General features: G+C 41.8%; 1 protein-coding gene across 1 annotated transcript in view; it reads right to left on the minus strand.

Moving 5' to 3' along the window:
• The window catches only part of LOC128698997 (kin of IRRE-like protein 1), a 199845-nt gene that overhangs the window by 44093 nt on the left and 138252 nt on the right, over positions 1 to 17500 (minus strand). Inside the window, exon 4 of the mRNA XM_070096766.1 lies at positions 10688 to 10820. Coding sequence (XP_069952867.1) covers positions 10688 to 10820 — 133 coding nt within the window. The remainder of the gene's footprint in view (positions 1 to 10687; positions 10821 to 17500) is intronic.

A 17500-nucleotide genomic window follows, 5' to 3' on the forward strand; every position in this document is an offset into this window, starting at 1 on the left:
CTAGAATGTTCGATACAATGAACACAGGAAGGAGAGAGTGGGAGAAAGCTGGTGATATATTGGGTAGAGAGAGTGTACAGAGGGTGGATGAAGTCATATTCTCTTTCTCTTTAAGAGTCAGCATGATTTTAAAGCAAGGGGTTGTGGCCTCGTTGGGTTGGGAGTTGAAATGTTTATGTGAAATATCTGATGGTGTGTGTGTGTGTGTGTGTGTGTGTGTGTGTGTGTGTGTGTGTGTGTGTGTGTGTGTGTGTGTGTGTGTGTGTGTGTGTGTGTGTGTGTGTGTATGTGTGTGTGTGGAAGGGGGGTAAGAGTGTATGTTGGAGAGTATGTAAAGGGCGTGTGAGGGAGAAACGAAAATACATGACATTGTATGTGTAATTCAAACAGCGGGATACAGTACTGTTTACATAGGAAGTATCTTCTGAAAACAACTAACTGCAGTGTAGCTATCTTCTGAAAACAACTAACTGCAGTGTACCTATCTTCTGAAGACAACTAACTGGAGTGTACCTATCTTCTGAAAACAACTAACTGCAGTGTACCTATCTTCTGAAAACAACTAACTGCAGTGTACCTATCTTCTGAAGACAACTAACTGGAGTGTACCTATCTTCTGAAAACAACTGTCAGCAGTGTTGCTACTTATTCTCCATCTTCAACGAAAGAAATCAGTATAGTGAAGCAGAAAGATCTCTTCCAACCTCCACTTCCTCTCGCCACACTGCCAGCATAAAATCAGGGTGAAGAAAGTTACCACGTTACATTGAAGAAACAACCATGAATGCTTAATCATTCGAAAGGTAGAGCTAATCTGGAATTATGCCTACTTATTAAACTCTTTCTGTTACTACTTTTTACACTACTTTGATGATCAATGCCATCCACTATATAGTACATTGTTAAATTCACTGTTTGCAGTGCTAGTATTGTATTTGTACCTACACATTCAGAAGACAATCTGTTCTACTGTATCCAGTAATTTTTCTTACCAACATTTGTGTTGCACCTTCTACCTCCAAGTCCCATAACTTTGCTCCACGTCATCAAATCGTTTTGCATTTCAGATAACTCTTCCCCAGTTCGTGGTTAATATACAACATAGTATTTTTGTGTATGGAGTTAATGAAGGCATTAAAACAGGTGGAATCGACATATATAAAGTGACTGTATCAACTATGGCTCGCTCACGTTGATAAAGTTTTGGCGTTTTGGGAATGAATGGGTAGCTTATTCATTACTTTTTTCAATATACTAATGGGAAATTGTAAAATATAAACCTTTTAACTGTCCAAATTGATTTAAATTGATTTCTGCCCTTTTTTTCGTTTTCAGATTTCTGGCCACACCCGTGAGTAACTGAGAGACTGACTCCCTCTCTCTCTCTCTCTCTCTCTCTCTCTCTCTCTCTCTCTCTCTCTCTCTATATATATATATATATATATATATATATATATATATATATATATATATATATATATATATATATATATATATATATATATATATTATATATATATATATATATATATATATATATATATATATATATAATATATATATATATATATATATATATATATATATATATATATATATATATATATATATGCGTATATATGTATGTATGTGTGCTCATGTGTGTGTGTGTGTACTCAACTAGTTGTGGTTGCAGGGGTCGATTCACAGCTCCTGGTCCCGCCTCTTCACTGGTCGCTATCTGGTCACTGTTCCTGCTCCATGAGCTTCATCATACCTCTTCTTAAAGCTTTGTATGGTTCCTGTCTCCACTACATCACTTCCCAGACTATTTCACTTCCTGACAACTCAGTGACTGAAGAAATATTCCCTAACATCTCTGTGATTCAAATGAGCCTTCAACTTCCAACTGTGACCCCTTGTTGGTGTGTGGTTGCAGGGGTCAAGTCATAGCTCCTGGCCCCATGTGTGTGTGTATATATATAATGACTCGCTCAGCAAAGACAAGGAAATAAACGACATGTTGCCAGCCATTTGTGAAAACGACAACAAATTGGAAAACATCGATCTTCGAGACAACTTTAGCTGGAATAAAAGCTTTTCCAAGGCAGATGGGATCAAGCTGAGTGCAGTGGCAAGTGCAAGATTGGCAGGAATTTCGTAAGTGGTGAAATACGTGGCATTAAGGGAAACTGGGCGGCAGTAGAAAGTGGGAAAGAGAGAGAGAGGGATAGAAAGAGAGAGAGAGAGAGAGAGAGAGAGAGAGAGAGAGAGAGAGAGAGAGAGAGAGAGAGAGAGAGAGAGAGAGAGAGAGAGAGAGAGAGAGAGAGAGAGAGAGAGAGAGAGCAAGTATAAATACCTCAAAGTAACACACATATAGATCGTAAACCCACTAACATATTTCCTCAAACAATATCGAACGTACAAAGGAGGATGACAAAGATGATCCCATGTATCAGAAATCTTCCCTGTGAGGGTAGACTGAGGGTCCTGAATCTGCACTCTCTCGAAAGGCGTAGAATTAGGGATGATATGATCGAAGTGTATAAATGGAAAACAGGAATAAATAAAGGGGATGTAAATAGTATGCTGAAAATTTCCAGCCAAGACAGGACTCGCAGCAATGGTTTCAAGTTGGAAAAATTCAGATTCAGAAAGGATATAGGAAAGCACTGGTTTGGTAATAAAGTTGTGGATGAGTGGAACAAACTCCCGAGTACATTTATTGAGGCTAAAACGTTGTGTAGTTTTAAAAATAGGTTAGATAAATACATGAGTGTGTGTGGGTGGGTGTGAGTTGGACTTGACTAGCTTGTGCTGCTGGATCTGGTACAGTGCTCCACCCTTGAGTGGGGATGACCAGACTGGGTGGGTCACTGGTCTAATCCGGGGGGGACATGGACCTGCTCCGCATGGGTCAGTAGGCCTTTTGCAGTGTTCCTTCTTTCTTATGTTCTTATGTTCTTATATGCAAATCAAGAAGCAGAAGTGACTTAATGAGCCCAATGGAACGTTTCTGAAAATATTTATAACGTTTAGAGAGCTAGTAGCAAGTCTTACTTTCAAAGTCTCCAGGTAACAGTGAGCGAAACATCTACACCTGCTGGAACTCGTCAAGTAACAGTGACAGGAACAATAACACACACTCAAGTTCGTCACTTAACAAGAAAGAGAAAAGACTCAGGTTGAAGAATAAGGTACTTTTTGGTGGGCAACGTTTCGCTCTGTGTAGAGCTTTATCAAGTCACTTTCCTTCACTTTGTTCAGCAGTACGCCACTTGAATTAGAAAACAGAAACGGTAGCAAGAAACAGAAAAATAATTAATCACTGTAACTCCTCATATTAAACAGGAACATTTGCACTCGCTTTAACTCGTTAATGCACTGGCTAGAACTCGTTAAGTTTGAGAAATTCTCCTTTTCCTTTCTCCTACATTTTAAGCTTCCCTTCTGTACATTTCTTGATCATTCATATAAAGGTTACCTCTCTCTTTCCTTTTCTCTTTCTCCCTTCCTCGCTCCCTATCTCCCTTCGTCCCTCTCTCCCTCCCTCTACCCTCTCCCTCTCTTCCCCTTAGCTGTGACTGTGAGAAACGTTAGACTGTGATAGACAGCCATACAAGTCCTCTCGTAGCTCTTTCATCAATTCCATCCATCGCATCAACCTCGGGAAGGACCCTCCATATCATCGATCACGGGGAAGGACCCTTCATTCTACCAGCGCCGAGATGCAGCCTCCATCCCCGCCAAACGACCAGAAGGAAATTCCATCTCACCATCAGCAAACAGCTACCATCCCTGCAACAACGAGAGTGACCCTCCATCCTATCGTCAACGGAAGTGATTCTCCGTTCACCCATCAGCTAACCATCCCACTAACAGAGAGGAAAAGCATCCTCCATCCCATTATCTCAATACTCGCGCCACATTCCAAATTCCCAATCGCCATCACTGATGTGAAATGCGTCGGCAGTGTTTAAATGTTGAAGAGACACATGCACGTGTATGTATTACGTTTTAACGCCGGAGAGCCACGTATCCATAATGTATTGAGGCTTAACTTTAGCTAGACACAACTTAGGTTTCTATAAACGTTATGTGTTATTCTGTAATATGTATTATTTGTGTTATGTGTTATTTTGTATTATGTGTTATACTGTGTTGTATTATTCTGTAATATGTTGGAAATAAAGTTACATTATATGTTATGCTAACTTATAAGATGGACACGCTTGTGTTGTGTGTTGGTGGACACATCTGTATGTGTTCTGGATACGTCTCCTGCATGTGCTGTTCTTGTATAAGATCAACACCTGTCGTTACCTGTTTTCAACACTGAGTGTGTGAGTTCCTTCCTATGTGTTATATTTCGGTCTTAAATGGACGCTTGACAAAGCTCCTGGAGACCAAAACTTTGGCACAACATTGAATGATCGCGCCTTCGTTACGTAAGCTAATATAAGTCGTACACTTTGCTTCGCTTATTAGGTTTTAAGCCTGTCTACTACACGATGTTCCTCAAGGCGTTACATAGTCTAGATCCTTCTCTCCACAAAGCAGGTGTTAAAGTTTATGTCCACAGGGTATATACACTGAGATATATACACCTTTTAGTATATATATCCTCGTTTATGTTATATGCAGTGCTGTAAGTGCTTCTATTACACTTTATACAGACACTTCTGTTAAGTACGGATGCTTCTATTACACTTTATACAGACACTTCTGTTAAGTACGGATGCTTCTATTACACTTTATACAGACACTTCTGTTAGGTACGGATGCTTCTGTTACACTTTATACAGACACTTCTGTTAGGTACGGATGCTTCTGTTACACTTTATACAGACACTTCTGTTAGGTACGGATGCTTCTGTTACACTTTATACAGACACTTCTGTTAGGTACGGATGCTTCTGTTACACTTTATACAGACACTTCTGTTAGGTACGGATGCTTCTGTTACACTTTATACAGACACTTCTGTTAGGTACGGATGCTTCTATTACACTTTATACAGACACTTCTGTTAGGTACGGATGCTTCTGTTACACTTTATACAGACACTTCTGTTAGGTACGGATGCTTCTATTACACTTTACACAGACACTTCTGTTAGGTACGGATGTCTCTGTAACTGTGTCACGCCCTAGTTACGTGCTCAAAAAGTTACGGTTGTGAGATGACCTTCATGCAGTGCCAAGTAAATACGGGAGAGTGCCTCTTCGTGTAGTGCCAGAAGTGTTTCTCGCAACCAGAGGCAAGCTAGTATATTTTAGGTGAGAGGCTCTTTACGATAAATGAGCCCTCTCTCTCTCTCTCTCTCTCTCTCTCTCTCTCTCTCTCTCTCTCTCTCTCTCTCTCTCTCTCTCTCTCTCTCTCTCTCTCTCTCTCTCTCTCTCTCTCTCTCTCTCTCTCTCTCATCTTACTATAAGCATCATCACTATCATTACCAAAAGAATTCTGCTCCTCACTATTATAATCAACACCACCACCACTTCCGTCATCATTATAGGCAAATAATAGTGATGATGATGATGATGATGATGATGATGATGATGGCAGGAATGATAATAAGAATAATAAACCATCCTGTTTCATCATCAGAAATTATAACATCACAAATAGCTGTGTGTATCAATCCTCTACTGGTGGAGAGAGAGAGAGAGAGAGAGAGAGAGAGAGAGAGAGAGAGAGAGAGAGAGAGAGAGAGAGAGAATACATCTTCTACTAAGAAAGGTGCACACATACAGTCATTAGGGACACTAGGACGCCAACAAATTGCTGTGTCTTTGAAAATTTACTTCCTAATTGCCTGAGGAACGTCAATAAATATCTAGGAGACAGGCGAGGAAGACTCACAGGCGCTCAAGGAGACGTTGAAGCAAGTACTGGAGAATTAGCTTCAGTAGGTACTCTGAGCAGCTGTCAAAATGGACAGATACTGCAGCAAGGGGTGCTGTTACCGGTACTGGAAACAGTAACATACACACCCATGTACAGGAAAGTACATAGCTTCACATGGTCTCTCCTACTTTATCAACTTTCCTATGAAATAAAAAACAAAAGACTGAAAAGAGTGAGCATACATTTACGTAGCACAACATTTGAATGCACACGACAGCAAACCATATATAACCACATACACGTTAATGACTTTTAACCCTATAAATTACACGCTTCATGACTTGAATACACGAGAGTACAGATCCGTAAATGTCAAGTTTATAATTGAGGGAGGGGGTAAAAATGTTCCAGTGCTTCTCTAGCGTATACACTGTAAATTTACCTTATTTGCAACTGCGACAGTTTCAAGGAGAGGTTAGGAAACGAAGCCATTGTCAGTTAGTTTGGGAGAATAATACAGTGGACCCCCGCATAACGATTACCTCCGAATGTGACCAATTATGTAAGTGTATTTGTGTAAGTGCGTTTGTATGTGTATGTTTGGGGGTCTGAAATGGACTAATCTACTTCACAATATTTCTTATGGGAACAAATTCGGTCAGTACTGGCACCTGAACATACTTCTGGAGTGAAAAAATATCGTTAACCGGGGGTCCACTGTAGTTTATTTAACGACAAGTGGGTTATTAAGGTCTCAGTTCATCTATACACTATCATCAAGAAAATCTGAGTAATTAATATTGGGATTAAAGTGTATATAATGAAGGTTAATCCGTTAAACTTTACATAGCAGTGTTGTGATTTTATTGGGTCTCTGTGCGAGAGAAAATGAGTTACTGGGGGACTCATTTATTCAGATATTGATTATTCATTCCTACATCACTTAACATATTCACTCATTCACACGCTAACTCATCCCCTCACACACCCATCCATGCGTACGACATCGCTCGTTCTAATTCAGTAACATGTTGAGTGATTACACATTATAATATTATAGTCGCAAGAATCAGTAGCGCCTCATCCACCATGCAAAGTGTAAACTCAAGGAGCGTAGAAACACGTGATGCAAAATCAAACCTTGAAAATGTCTGTCTCAGGATTGAGCCTTGCCAAGTTTATGGTAGACTTCAGATTTGTCGTGGCACAATCCTGGGTAAAAACGTGGCTAGAAATAAAAGGTTTTTTTTTTAACCCTTCCCAGGATGATAAACCCATTGTGGGTGAAATTACTCAAGTTAAAAATCCTCCTTGCCCAAAAAATTAAATGGTCTCTGCAATGCCACTTGTCTGCGTACTACTCTGTCAACCTTTCGCACCCTGAAGTCCAGAAAACCACACTGAAATACCAGCTGAACTTTTGGGGTTTTCTCCAGGTGGTTACTGCAACACCATCTGTTTTACGAGCTGCCACCTGCCTGCCAATACCTGTTCTCGCCACCATTGGCACTAAGGGATTCTGAACGAAAGTTATTATTAATATTATTATTATTGTTATTATTATTATTATTATTATTATTATTATTATTATTATTATTATTATTATTATTATTATTATTATTATTATTATTATTATTATTATTATTATTATTATAATTATTATTATTATTATTATTATTATTACAACTACTACTACTACTACTATTCGTAGTATGGGGTCGAGTTCACTAATATACACAGACATGGTCGCCAATACCGCGAACATAGACACTAACCTAGCCGTCAAGACCACACTGCTGTATACACACTGAGCTAGCCGTCAAGACCACACTGCTGTATACACACTGACCTAGCCGTCAAGACCACACTGCTGTATACACACTGACCTAGCCGTCAAGACCACACTGCTGTATACACACTGACCTAGCCGTTAAGACCACACTGCTGTATACACACTGATCTAGCCGTCAAGACCACACTGCTGTATACACACTGAGCTAGCCGTCAAGACCACACTGCTGTATACACACTGAGCTAGCCGTCAAGACCACACTGCTGTATACACACTGACCTAGTTTTAAGTGTTCTATTCTCACCAACAAATTATCTGTATCATGTACCAGGTGTTCACCCACTCAGACGTAAACATTGCCATCTCCGCATTCGACTAAAGACGTGTAATGAGAAAACGAGAATAGACATTCGCAACTGTTGCACATATGTCTAACTCTTCTACTTGTCGGTATTATACACATAAATACGAGTATAGAATCATGAACAATTTGTTCCAGCATAGCAAGTGTGGTACTCTGATCCCTTCAGCTGTAAATGTGGATTTATTTTATGAGAAGAGTCTTCAAATATTGTATATAATTCATTTTTAAAAAAAGTCTTACTGTCTCCTACATAAAATTTCATGTCGTTTTATAGGAGATTGTCACCTGGAAATTTCTCCTTTGTATTTCCTTGTGAATTTGAATTTATAAATTAAGTATTGTCAACATCTTTGCAGTATATAGAAAAGTCTAATCTACCTGGAGGGTATTCCGGGGATCAACGCCCCCGCGGCCCGGTTCACGACCAGGCGTCCCGGTGGATCAGGGCCTGATCAATCAGGCTGTTACTGTTGGACGCACGTAGTTCAACGTACGAACCACAACCCGGCTGATCCGGCACCAACTTTAGATAATCTTTGAAAATATGCCTTCAGCATCGGGTCCATTTTATCTATGCCCTCATTTTATCAAGACTTTTTATTGATGTAAATATCTACGGTAAAGAATAAAGACTATTAATCACGAAGAGTTACTAATATAGTATACCCTAAGAAGAGAAGTTATGTGGCTTATTTCCATTAGCAATTCTTTAGGTTTTCAGGATCTGACCTACAATATTTGAGCCACTTCCACCTATCTGTCCACTGCTAGATGAACAAGAGAAGCCCGTTTTGCCCGAGGATTGAACCAGGGTCCTCTAGGTTGTTAGCCGAACTCTCTACATAATAGTCTCCTTATTCCACGGTATCCACGTCCCCAACCCCATCCACCTCCATGAACACAGCCAGTTTTATAGCCGCAAGAAGCGATCTAAAAAACATTTTCTGGTCTTGATTGCAACGCAGTAGGTACTGGAAGCAGTGTACTGTACTAGTGGTCCATCTCCGTGTTGAGACCACATCCTCCTGTTATTTCAGCACCGGCAGCTGCACCTGCGGGGAATGTGGATGAGATCAACGCTTCTAGGTGGCGAGGCCGCCAGTTGAATGAAGATTTTTGTATTTTCTTAGAATTTTTCCTTTTTCTAAACCCATTGTACCTGTGTTCGGTTCATATATTTTCGTATATGTTGCACAGAGTGGCTATAAGAATTCTTCACCAGCTCCAACAGTGTCATCGTCTCATGTCCTTGAATTACTAAACACAATGGCCACTTGTTTCACCCCTTGTTATTATTCGAGACCTTGATTAGTTTCACCTTATATCTACGGAGCTGACGTAACACAGACCGTAATAAGATGTGGCAGTCGAAAGCTTCTGTTACAGTCACCAGTTGCTAAATGCTCCAATTTTTATCTCAAAACATTATGAGGATTGAATCTAAATGGCGTAATGCCGATTGCAGCGAAGAATAGCGTTTGAAAACAATCTTTAAATGGGACGATTTTCCACACAGTGTAAAGCTTTATCTACACACAGCGAAATTCTGACCCGTTGGAAACTTGTTTTGCAACGTTCGCGTTCTTTTTGAGAGTGACATTACTAGCGCTGGATCCACCAAAAATACACCACACTGTAGTTTAGAGTGAAAAAAAAGGGAGCCACAAGTATTAAGAGAATATACGTGTTAGAACGGAGGACAATTGCACCATCTTCACTAAGGACTGAAGCCACGGAGACTTGTGTACAGCATCATTGATTGTGTCACCATTGTTGGATCACTGTAGATACTGCTGCTGCTGCTGCTGCTGCTGCTGCTGCTGCTGTTGCTGCTGCTGCTGCTGCTGCTGATGCTGATGCTGCTGCTGTTGCTGCTGCTGCTGCTGCTGCTGATGCTGATGCTGCTGCTGCTGCTGATGCTGCTGCTGATGCTGCTGCTGCTGCTTCTAAACGTTATATATAATTATCTGCTGATGGTAAGTAACTAGTGGTGTTATGTAGATGACGGAATATCGAATGCCATTGACTTATGGTTTTAGAGTAATGGTGGGAAGGTCACTAGGTGACTAACTTATCAACAGTGCATTAAAAATATTGAACAAATGTTCTCCAGATCTTCGCATCTGTCAATAGCACAATCAAGTATACACAAAACATCCTGATACAACTTCAAATGTCCCTCTTTTCTCTGTATTGAACCTACAAAATGCCCATTTTGCTCTCTCTACCCGACGCTGTAAATATCGTTGAAATGATTCAGTAACCTCAAATATTAAAATGAAAGAGCGAGAGGCCAGCATGTTCATTTAATGTTACAACCAAGAAAACAGGATATTACGACAGTGGAAGATGTTTCTCTACCGGTACATATGTGAAATGATATCACAAACACGTCCTGTTCAATAAATATAATGTGAATATGTGTTTTTATTCTCTCTCTCTCTCTCTCTCTCTCTCTCTCTCTCTCTCTCTCTCTCTCTCACACACACACACACACACACACACACACACACACACACACACACACAGTATATACCCTCCTGATAAGAGTATATACCGTGATAGTTCACGAACTTCACAACACAGATCTCTGACGTACATTGCAACACTTACCCCAGATACACATAACTAGAATGGTCTCTGAGATTCAATAACATTCTGACCTTTGATGCACAGTGACCTTTGACCCCCAGATGTACACTGACCTGTAACGGTGAGGAACACATTTCTGACGATTTTTGGGTCAGAGTTGACCTGACACTTATAGTTTCCAGAGTCCCGAGGCTGTGAGTACTGCACCTGGAGCGTCCAGTCATCTGTCTCGGGAGTGTGTAGCACCTGTGGCAAGATACATGTGTTAGTGGACACCTTTGTAGTTAGCATTTGCGTTTGGGAATAATACACAAAACTCAAACACTCACTCACACACACACACACACACATACACACACACACACACACACACATAAACACACTCCCGGCGGGACCAGGAGCTATGCTTCGATTCCTTCAATCACAATTAGGTGAGTACACACAAACACACACACTCAAAGCCTATACTCTGCTGAGGAGGCTTGAAGTGACAGCCTTTTACCTACAGATAAAAACCAAGTGAGCTGAGGCTAATCTCTGGTCGTCTTAGGAGGAGGCGACAGCTGCCGTCGAAGGAAGGCAAACACAGGAAGACAAAAATGTTGAATCTGAAGTGTAAGAAATAAAAGTGTGAAAGGGTGAAGAGTGGGATTTACAGTATGAAAATGAAGTGATATTCCAGTGGGATTTACGGTATGGAAAGGAAGTGATATTCCAGTGGGATTTACAGTATGGAAAGGAAGTGATATTCCAGTGGGATTTACAGTATGGAATAGACGTGATATTCCAGTGGGATTTACAGTTGGGAAAAGAAGAGATCTTCCAGTGGGATTTACAGTAAGGAAAAGAAGATATCTTCCAGTGGGGTTTACAGTAGGGAAGATATCTTCCAGTGGGGTTTACAGTAGGGAAGATATCTTCCAGTGGGATTTACAGTAGGGAAGATATCTTCCAGTGGGGTTTACAGTAGGGAAGATATCTTCCAGTGGGATTTACAGTAGGGAAGATATCTTCCAGTGGGGTTTACAGTAGGGAAGATATCTTCCAGTGGGATTTACAGTAGGGAAGATATCTTCCAGTGGGATTTACAGTAGGGAAGAGATCATCCAGTGGGATTTACATTATGGAAAGGAAGTGATCTTACAGCAGATAGAGGAAGTGATCTTCCAGTGACATTTACAGTAGGGAAAAAGAAGGGATCCTCCAGTGGAATGTTTTCAGGTTATAATAATTCTGACTAGAAAAAAGGAATTTGATCGCATTTGAAAAAGTTCCTCAATACAGAGATTTTTTTAAACGAAATCGAAAAAGTTCACCCAAAATTAAGTATCACGTGAAAAATCCTCCATGATACGCATTGTTTAATTTGGAGAGAAATTTTTTCAATTGCATTTGTGAAAAAATCGCTTTATATGCAATTGCTTTACGAGAGAGCTTAGTGTGTTTACTGACTTGTTGTAATGAAGAGTTAGTGGATGTGTTTAGTGGTGTTTATTGGTGTGTGGTGGTGTTTAGTGGTGTTTATTGGTGTGTGGTGGTGTTTAGTGGTGTTTATTGGTGTGTGGTGGTGTTTATTGGTGTGTGGTGATGTTTAGTGGTGTTTATTGGTGTGTGGTGATGTTTAGTGGTGCCTAGTGGTGTGTAGGGGTGCCTAGTGGTGTGTAGTGGTGCCTAGTGGTGTGTAGTGGTGTGTAGTGGTGCCTAGTGGTGCCTAGTGGTGTCTAGTAATGTGCAGTGGTGCCTAGTGGTGTGTAGTGCTGTGTAGTGGTGCCTAGTAGTGTGTAGTGGTGTCTAGTGGTGCCTTTTGGTGCCTGGTGGTGTCTAGTGGTGAGTAGTGGCGTGTAGTGGTGCCTAGTGGTGTGTAGTGGTGTGTAGCGGTACCTAGTGGTGTGTCGTGGTGTTTGGTGGTGTGTAGCGGTGCCTGGTGGTGTGTAGTGGTGCCTAGTGGTGTGTAGTGGTTCCTAGTGGTGTGTAGTGGTGCCTAGTGGTGTGTAGTGGTGCCTGTTTGTGTGTAGTGGTGCCTAGTGGTGTGTACTGGTGCCTAGTGCTGTGTAGTGGTGCCTAGTAATGTGTAATGGTGTCTAGTGGTGCCTAGTGGTGCGTAGTGGTGCCTAGTGGTGTGTAATGTTGCCTAGTGGTGTGTAGTGGTGCCTAGTGGTGTGTAATGTTGCCTAGTGGTGTGTAATGTTGCCTAGTAGTGTGTAATGGTGTCTAGTGGTGCCTAGTGGTGTGTAGTGGTGCCTAGTAGTGTGTAGTGTAATAGTGTGGGAGGTTATATACAAAGCGACACAAGTCTCACTTCCCCTCTGGAGGATTGCTTAGTTCCGGTGATCGTGATGCACCTCTGGCGCTGTCTAACCTTTCTCTCCGTGTTACTGTTACTGTTTCTGTTACTGCTGCTGTTGTCATTGCTGTTCAATTTGCCGTTAGTGTTGTTGTTGCTGCTGTTCCTAATGCACAGGGACACTCATTGTTTCATTCTCTTGCTTCATTCTTCTGGTCATTCACTTGCTTCATTCTTCTGGTCATTCCCTTTCTTCATTCTTCTGGTCATTCCCTTTCTTCATTCTTCTGCTCATTATCCTACTTCATTCTTCTGGCCATTCTCTTGCTTCATTCTTCTGGTCATTCTCTTGCTTCATTCTTTTGGTCGTTCTCTTGCTTCACTCTTCTGGTCATTCCCTTTCTTTATTCTTCTGGTCATTCCCTTTCTTCATTCTTCTGGTCATTCCCTTTCTTCATTCTTCTGGTCATTCTCTTGCTTCATTCTTCTGGTCATTCTCTTGCTTCATTCTTTTGGTCATTCCATTTTTTTATTCTTCTGGTCATTCCCTTGCTTCATTCCTCTGGTCATTCTCTTGCTTCATTCTTCTGGTCATTCTCTTGCTTCATTCTTCTGGTCATTCTCTTGCTTCATTATTTTGGTCATTCTCTTGCTTCATTCTTCTGGTCATTCCATTTCTTTATTCTTCTGGTCATTCCATTTCTTTATTCTTCTGGTCATTCCCTTGCTTCATTCCTCTGGTCATTCCCTTGCTTCATTCCTCTTGCTGAAGACAAGACACAAGTTCCAGAAAAAGCTTTTACTGGGGCAACGTTTCGCTCAGATTAGAACTTTACTAGGTCATAATAGAGCTTAATAGAGCTCACGACTTGATGAAGCTCGACTCTAGGAGAAACGTTGTCTCTTTTCTTCACAGTTGCCTCTAGTACTACATTTGGATCCTTAATTCCCTCTGACGTTTCGCTCCCTTAGTCTAGCCCTTTCTTCTACCCTTAGTTCCACCCCTTATTGTATCCCTTGTTCTACCCCCTTGTTCTATCTTGTTCTATCCCTTATTCTATCCCTTGTTTTACCGCCCTTGTTCTATTCTTTGTGCTACCCCTTTCCTTATCCCTTTCTCCCTTTCCCACCCTTTGCTTTACTCTCCTTCAAGCTGGTAAAGCTTCTAGCATTTTAAACTTAAGCTTTTAAAGCTCCTTTGATTAAGTTAGCTTTATCAAGAACAGAAAAATCTGTAAGTATTTCTAAGCGTCTGTAATTTGCTAGGAGCTTTGGAATATTACTAGAAGCGTTGAAAAGGTGCTAGGTGATTTGAAGACATGCTAGGCACTTTGCAGACTTGCTGGGAGCTTTGGACACTTGCTAGGAGCTTTAGGAAATTGCACAGGGAGCTTTTCAAGATTGCTAGCAGTTTTGGAAATGTAGTAGAAGGTTTGGAGAAGCTTTGCAAACATGCTAGGAGAGTTGTAAACTTGCTAGGAGCTGTGAAAGTTGCTAGGAGCTGTGAAAGTTGCTAGGAGCTGTGAAAGTTGCTAGGAGCTGCGAAAATTGCTAGGAGCAGTGAAAGTTGCTAGGAGCTGCGAAAGTTACTAGGAGTTGTGAAAGTTGCTAGGAGCTGTGAAAGTTGCTAGGAGCTGTGAAAGTTACTAGGAGCTGTGAAAGTTGCTAAGAGCTGTGAAAGTTGCTAGGAGCTGCGAAAATTGATAGGAGCTGTGAAAGTTGCTAGGAGCTGCGAAAGTTACTAGGAGTTGTGAAAGTTGCTAGGAGCTGTGAAAGTTGCTAGGAGCTGTGAAAGTTGCTAGGAGCTGTGAAAGTTGCTAGGAGCTGTGAAAGTTATTAGGAGCTGCGAAAGTTACTAGGAGCTGTGAAATGCTAGGAGCTGTGATAGCTAGGAGCTGTGAAAGTTGCTACTGTGAAAGTTGCTAGGAGCTGTGAAAGTTGCTAGGAGCTGCGAAAATTGCTAGGAGCTGTGAAAGTTGCTAGGAGCTGCGAAAGTTCGCTAGGAGCTGTGAAAGTTGCTAGCTGTGAAAGTTGCTAGGAGCTGTGAAAGTTGCTAGGAGCTGTGAAAGTTGCTAGGAGCTGTGAAAGTTGCGAAAAGTTGCTAGGAGCTGTGAAAGTTGCTAGGAGCTGAAAGCTAGGAGTTGTGAAAGTTGCTAGGAGCTGTGAAAGTTATTAGGAGCTGTGAAAGTTGCTAGGAGCTGTGAAAGTTGCTAGGAGCTGTGAAAGTTGCTAGGAGCTGTGAAAGTTACTAGGAGTTGTGAAAGTTGCTAGGAGCTGTGAAAGTTATTAGGAACTGCGAAAGTTACTAGGAGCTGTGAAAGTTGCTAGGAGCTGTGAAAGTCGCTAGGAGCTGTGAAAGTTGCTAGGAGCTGTGAAAGTTGCTAGGAGCTGTGAAAGTTGCTAGGAGCTGTGAAAGTTGCTAGGAGCTGTGAAAGTCGCTAGGAGCTGTGAAAGTTGCTAGGAGCTGTGAAAGTTGCTAGGAGCTGCGAAAATTGCTAGGAGCTGTGAAAGTTGCTAGGAGCTGCGAAAGTTACTAGGAGTTGTGAAAGTTGCTAGGAGCTGTGAAAGTTGCTAGGAGCTGTGAAAGTTGCTAGGAGCTGCGAAAGTTGCTAGGAGCTGTGAAAGTTGCTAGGAGCTGTGAAAGTTGCTAGGAGCTGTGAAAGTTGCTAGGAGCTGTGAAAGTTGCTAGGAGCTGTGAAAGTTGCTAGGAGCTGTGAAAGTTGCTAGGAGCTGTGAAAGTTGCTAGGAGTTGTGAAAGTTGCTAGGAGCTGTGAAAGTTGCTAGGAGCTGTGAAAGTTATTAGGAGCTGCGAAAGTTACTAGGAGCTGTGAAAGTTGCTAGGAGCTGTGAAAGTCGCTAGGAGCTGTGAAAGTTGCTAGGAGCTGTGAAAGTTGCTAGGAGCTGTGAAAGTTGCTAGGAGCTGCGAAAATTGCTAGGAGCTGTGAAAGTTGCTAGGAGCTGCGAAAGTTACTAGGAGTTGTGAAAGTTGCTAGGAGCTGTGAAAGTTGCTAGGAGCTGTGAAAGTTGCTAGGAGCTGTGAAAGTTGCTAGGAGCTGTGAAAGTTGCTAGGAGCTGTGAAAGTTGCTAGGAGCTGTGAAAGTTGCTAGGAGCTGTGAAAGTTGCTAGGAGCTGTGAAAGTTACTAGGAGTTGTGAAAGTTGCTAGGAGCTGTGAAAGTTATTAGGAGCTGTGAAAGTTGCTAGGAGCTGTGAAAGTTGCTAGGAGCTGTGAAAGTTGCTAGGAGCTGTGAAAGTTGCTAGGAGTTGTGAAAGTTGCTAGGAGCTGTGAAAGTTATTAGGAGCTGCGTTAAGGAGCTGTGAAAGTTGCTAGCTGTGAAAGCTAGGAGCTGTGAAAGTTGCTATGTGCTGTGAATATTGCTAGGTGCTGTGAAAGTTGCTATGAGCTGTGAAAGTTGCTAGGAGCTGTGAAAGTCGCTAGGAGCTGTGAAAGTTGCTAGGAGCTGTGAAAGTTGCTAGAAGCTGCGAAAATTGCTAGGAGCTGTGAAAGTTGCTAGGAGCGAAAGTTACTAGGAGTTGTGAAAGTTGCTCTGTGAAAGTTGCTAGGAGCTGTGAACGTTGCTAGGAGCTGTGAAAGTGGCTAGGAGCTGTGAAAGTTGCTAGGAGCTGTGAAAGTTGCTAGGAGCTGTGAAAGTTGCTAGGATCTGTGAAAGTTGCTAGTGAAAGTTACTGTGAAAGTTGCTAGGAGCTGTGAAAGTTATTAGGAGCTGTGAAAGTTGCTAGGAGCTGTGAAAGTTGCTAGGAGCTGTGAAAGTTGCTAGGAGCTGTGAAAGTTGCTAGGAGCTGTGAAAGTTGCTAGGAGCTGTGAAAGTTGCTAGGAACTGTGAAACTTGCTAGGAGCTGTGAAACTTGCTAGGAGCTGTGAAAGTTGCTAGGAGCTGTGAAAGTTACTAGGAGCTGTGAAAGTTGCTAGGAGCTGTGAAAGTTGCTAGGAGCTGCGAAAGTCGCTAGGAGCTACGAAAGTTGCTAGGAGCTGTGATAGTTGCTAGGAGCTGTGAAAGTTGCTAGGAGCTGTGAAAGTTGCTAGGAGCTGTGAAAGTTGCTAGGAATTGTGAAACTTGCTAGGAGCTGTGAAACTTGCTAGGAGCTGTGAAAGTTGCTAGGAGCTGTGAAAGTTACTAGGAACTGTGAAACTTGCTAGGAGCTGTGAAAGTTGCTAGGAGCTGTGAAAGTTGCTAGGAGCTGTGAAAGTTGCTAGGAGCTGTGAAAGTTGCTAGGAGCTGTGAAAGTTGCTAGGAGCTGTGAAAGTTGCTAAAAATCTTGCAGATTTATTAGAAGCCTTGTAAGCTTGCTAGCTAGCTTGCTCCTAGCAAGCTTGAGTAGCTCTGCAGGCTTCCTAGGAGTTTAGAATTATGTAAACTTGCTAGGAGAATCTTCACCTAGCAAAAGAGCTTCTCAGATTTGCTTAGAAACATAGAGAAAAAAATCTTAAAGTGAGCTTTGCCAAAATTTCCGGAAGCTTAGTAAGGCCCCCTTCCCTCCCTCGACTGGAGAAGCTCTAAAATCGTGCGGGCCATTCAGCTCAGGTTATGGCCGCGGCTCGATCCGCCGTTCCCTAACCGCAGTAATGAAGGTGATCAGTTAGGCTGTTGACGATGCAGTTGTGTGGGGAACTATCTTTAGGGA

Source organism: Cherax quadricarinatus, chromosome 55 (genome assembly GCF_038502225.1).
Source record: "Cherax quadricarinatus isolate ZL_2023a chromosome 55, ASM3850222v1, whole genome shotgun sequence".
NCBI classification, from domain to species: domain Eukaryota; kingdom Metazoa; phylum Arthropoda; class Malacostraca; order Decapoda; family Parastacidae; genus Cherax; species Cherax quadricarinatus.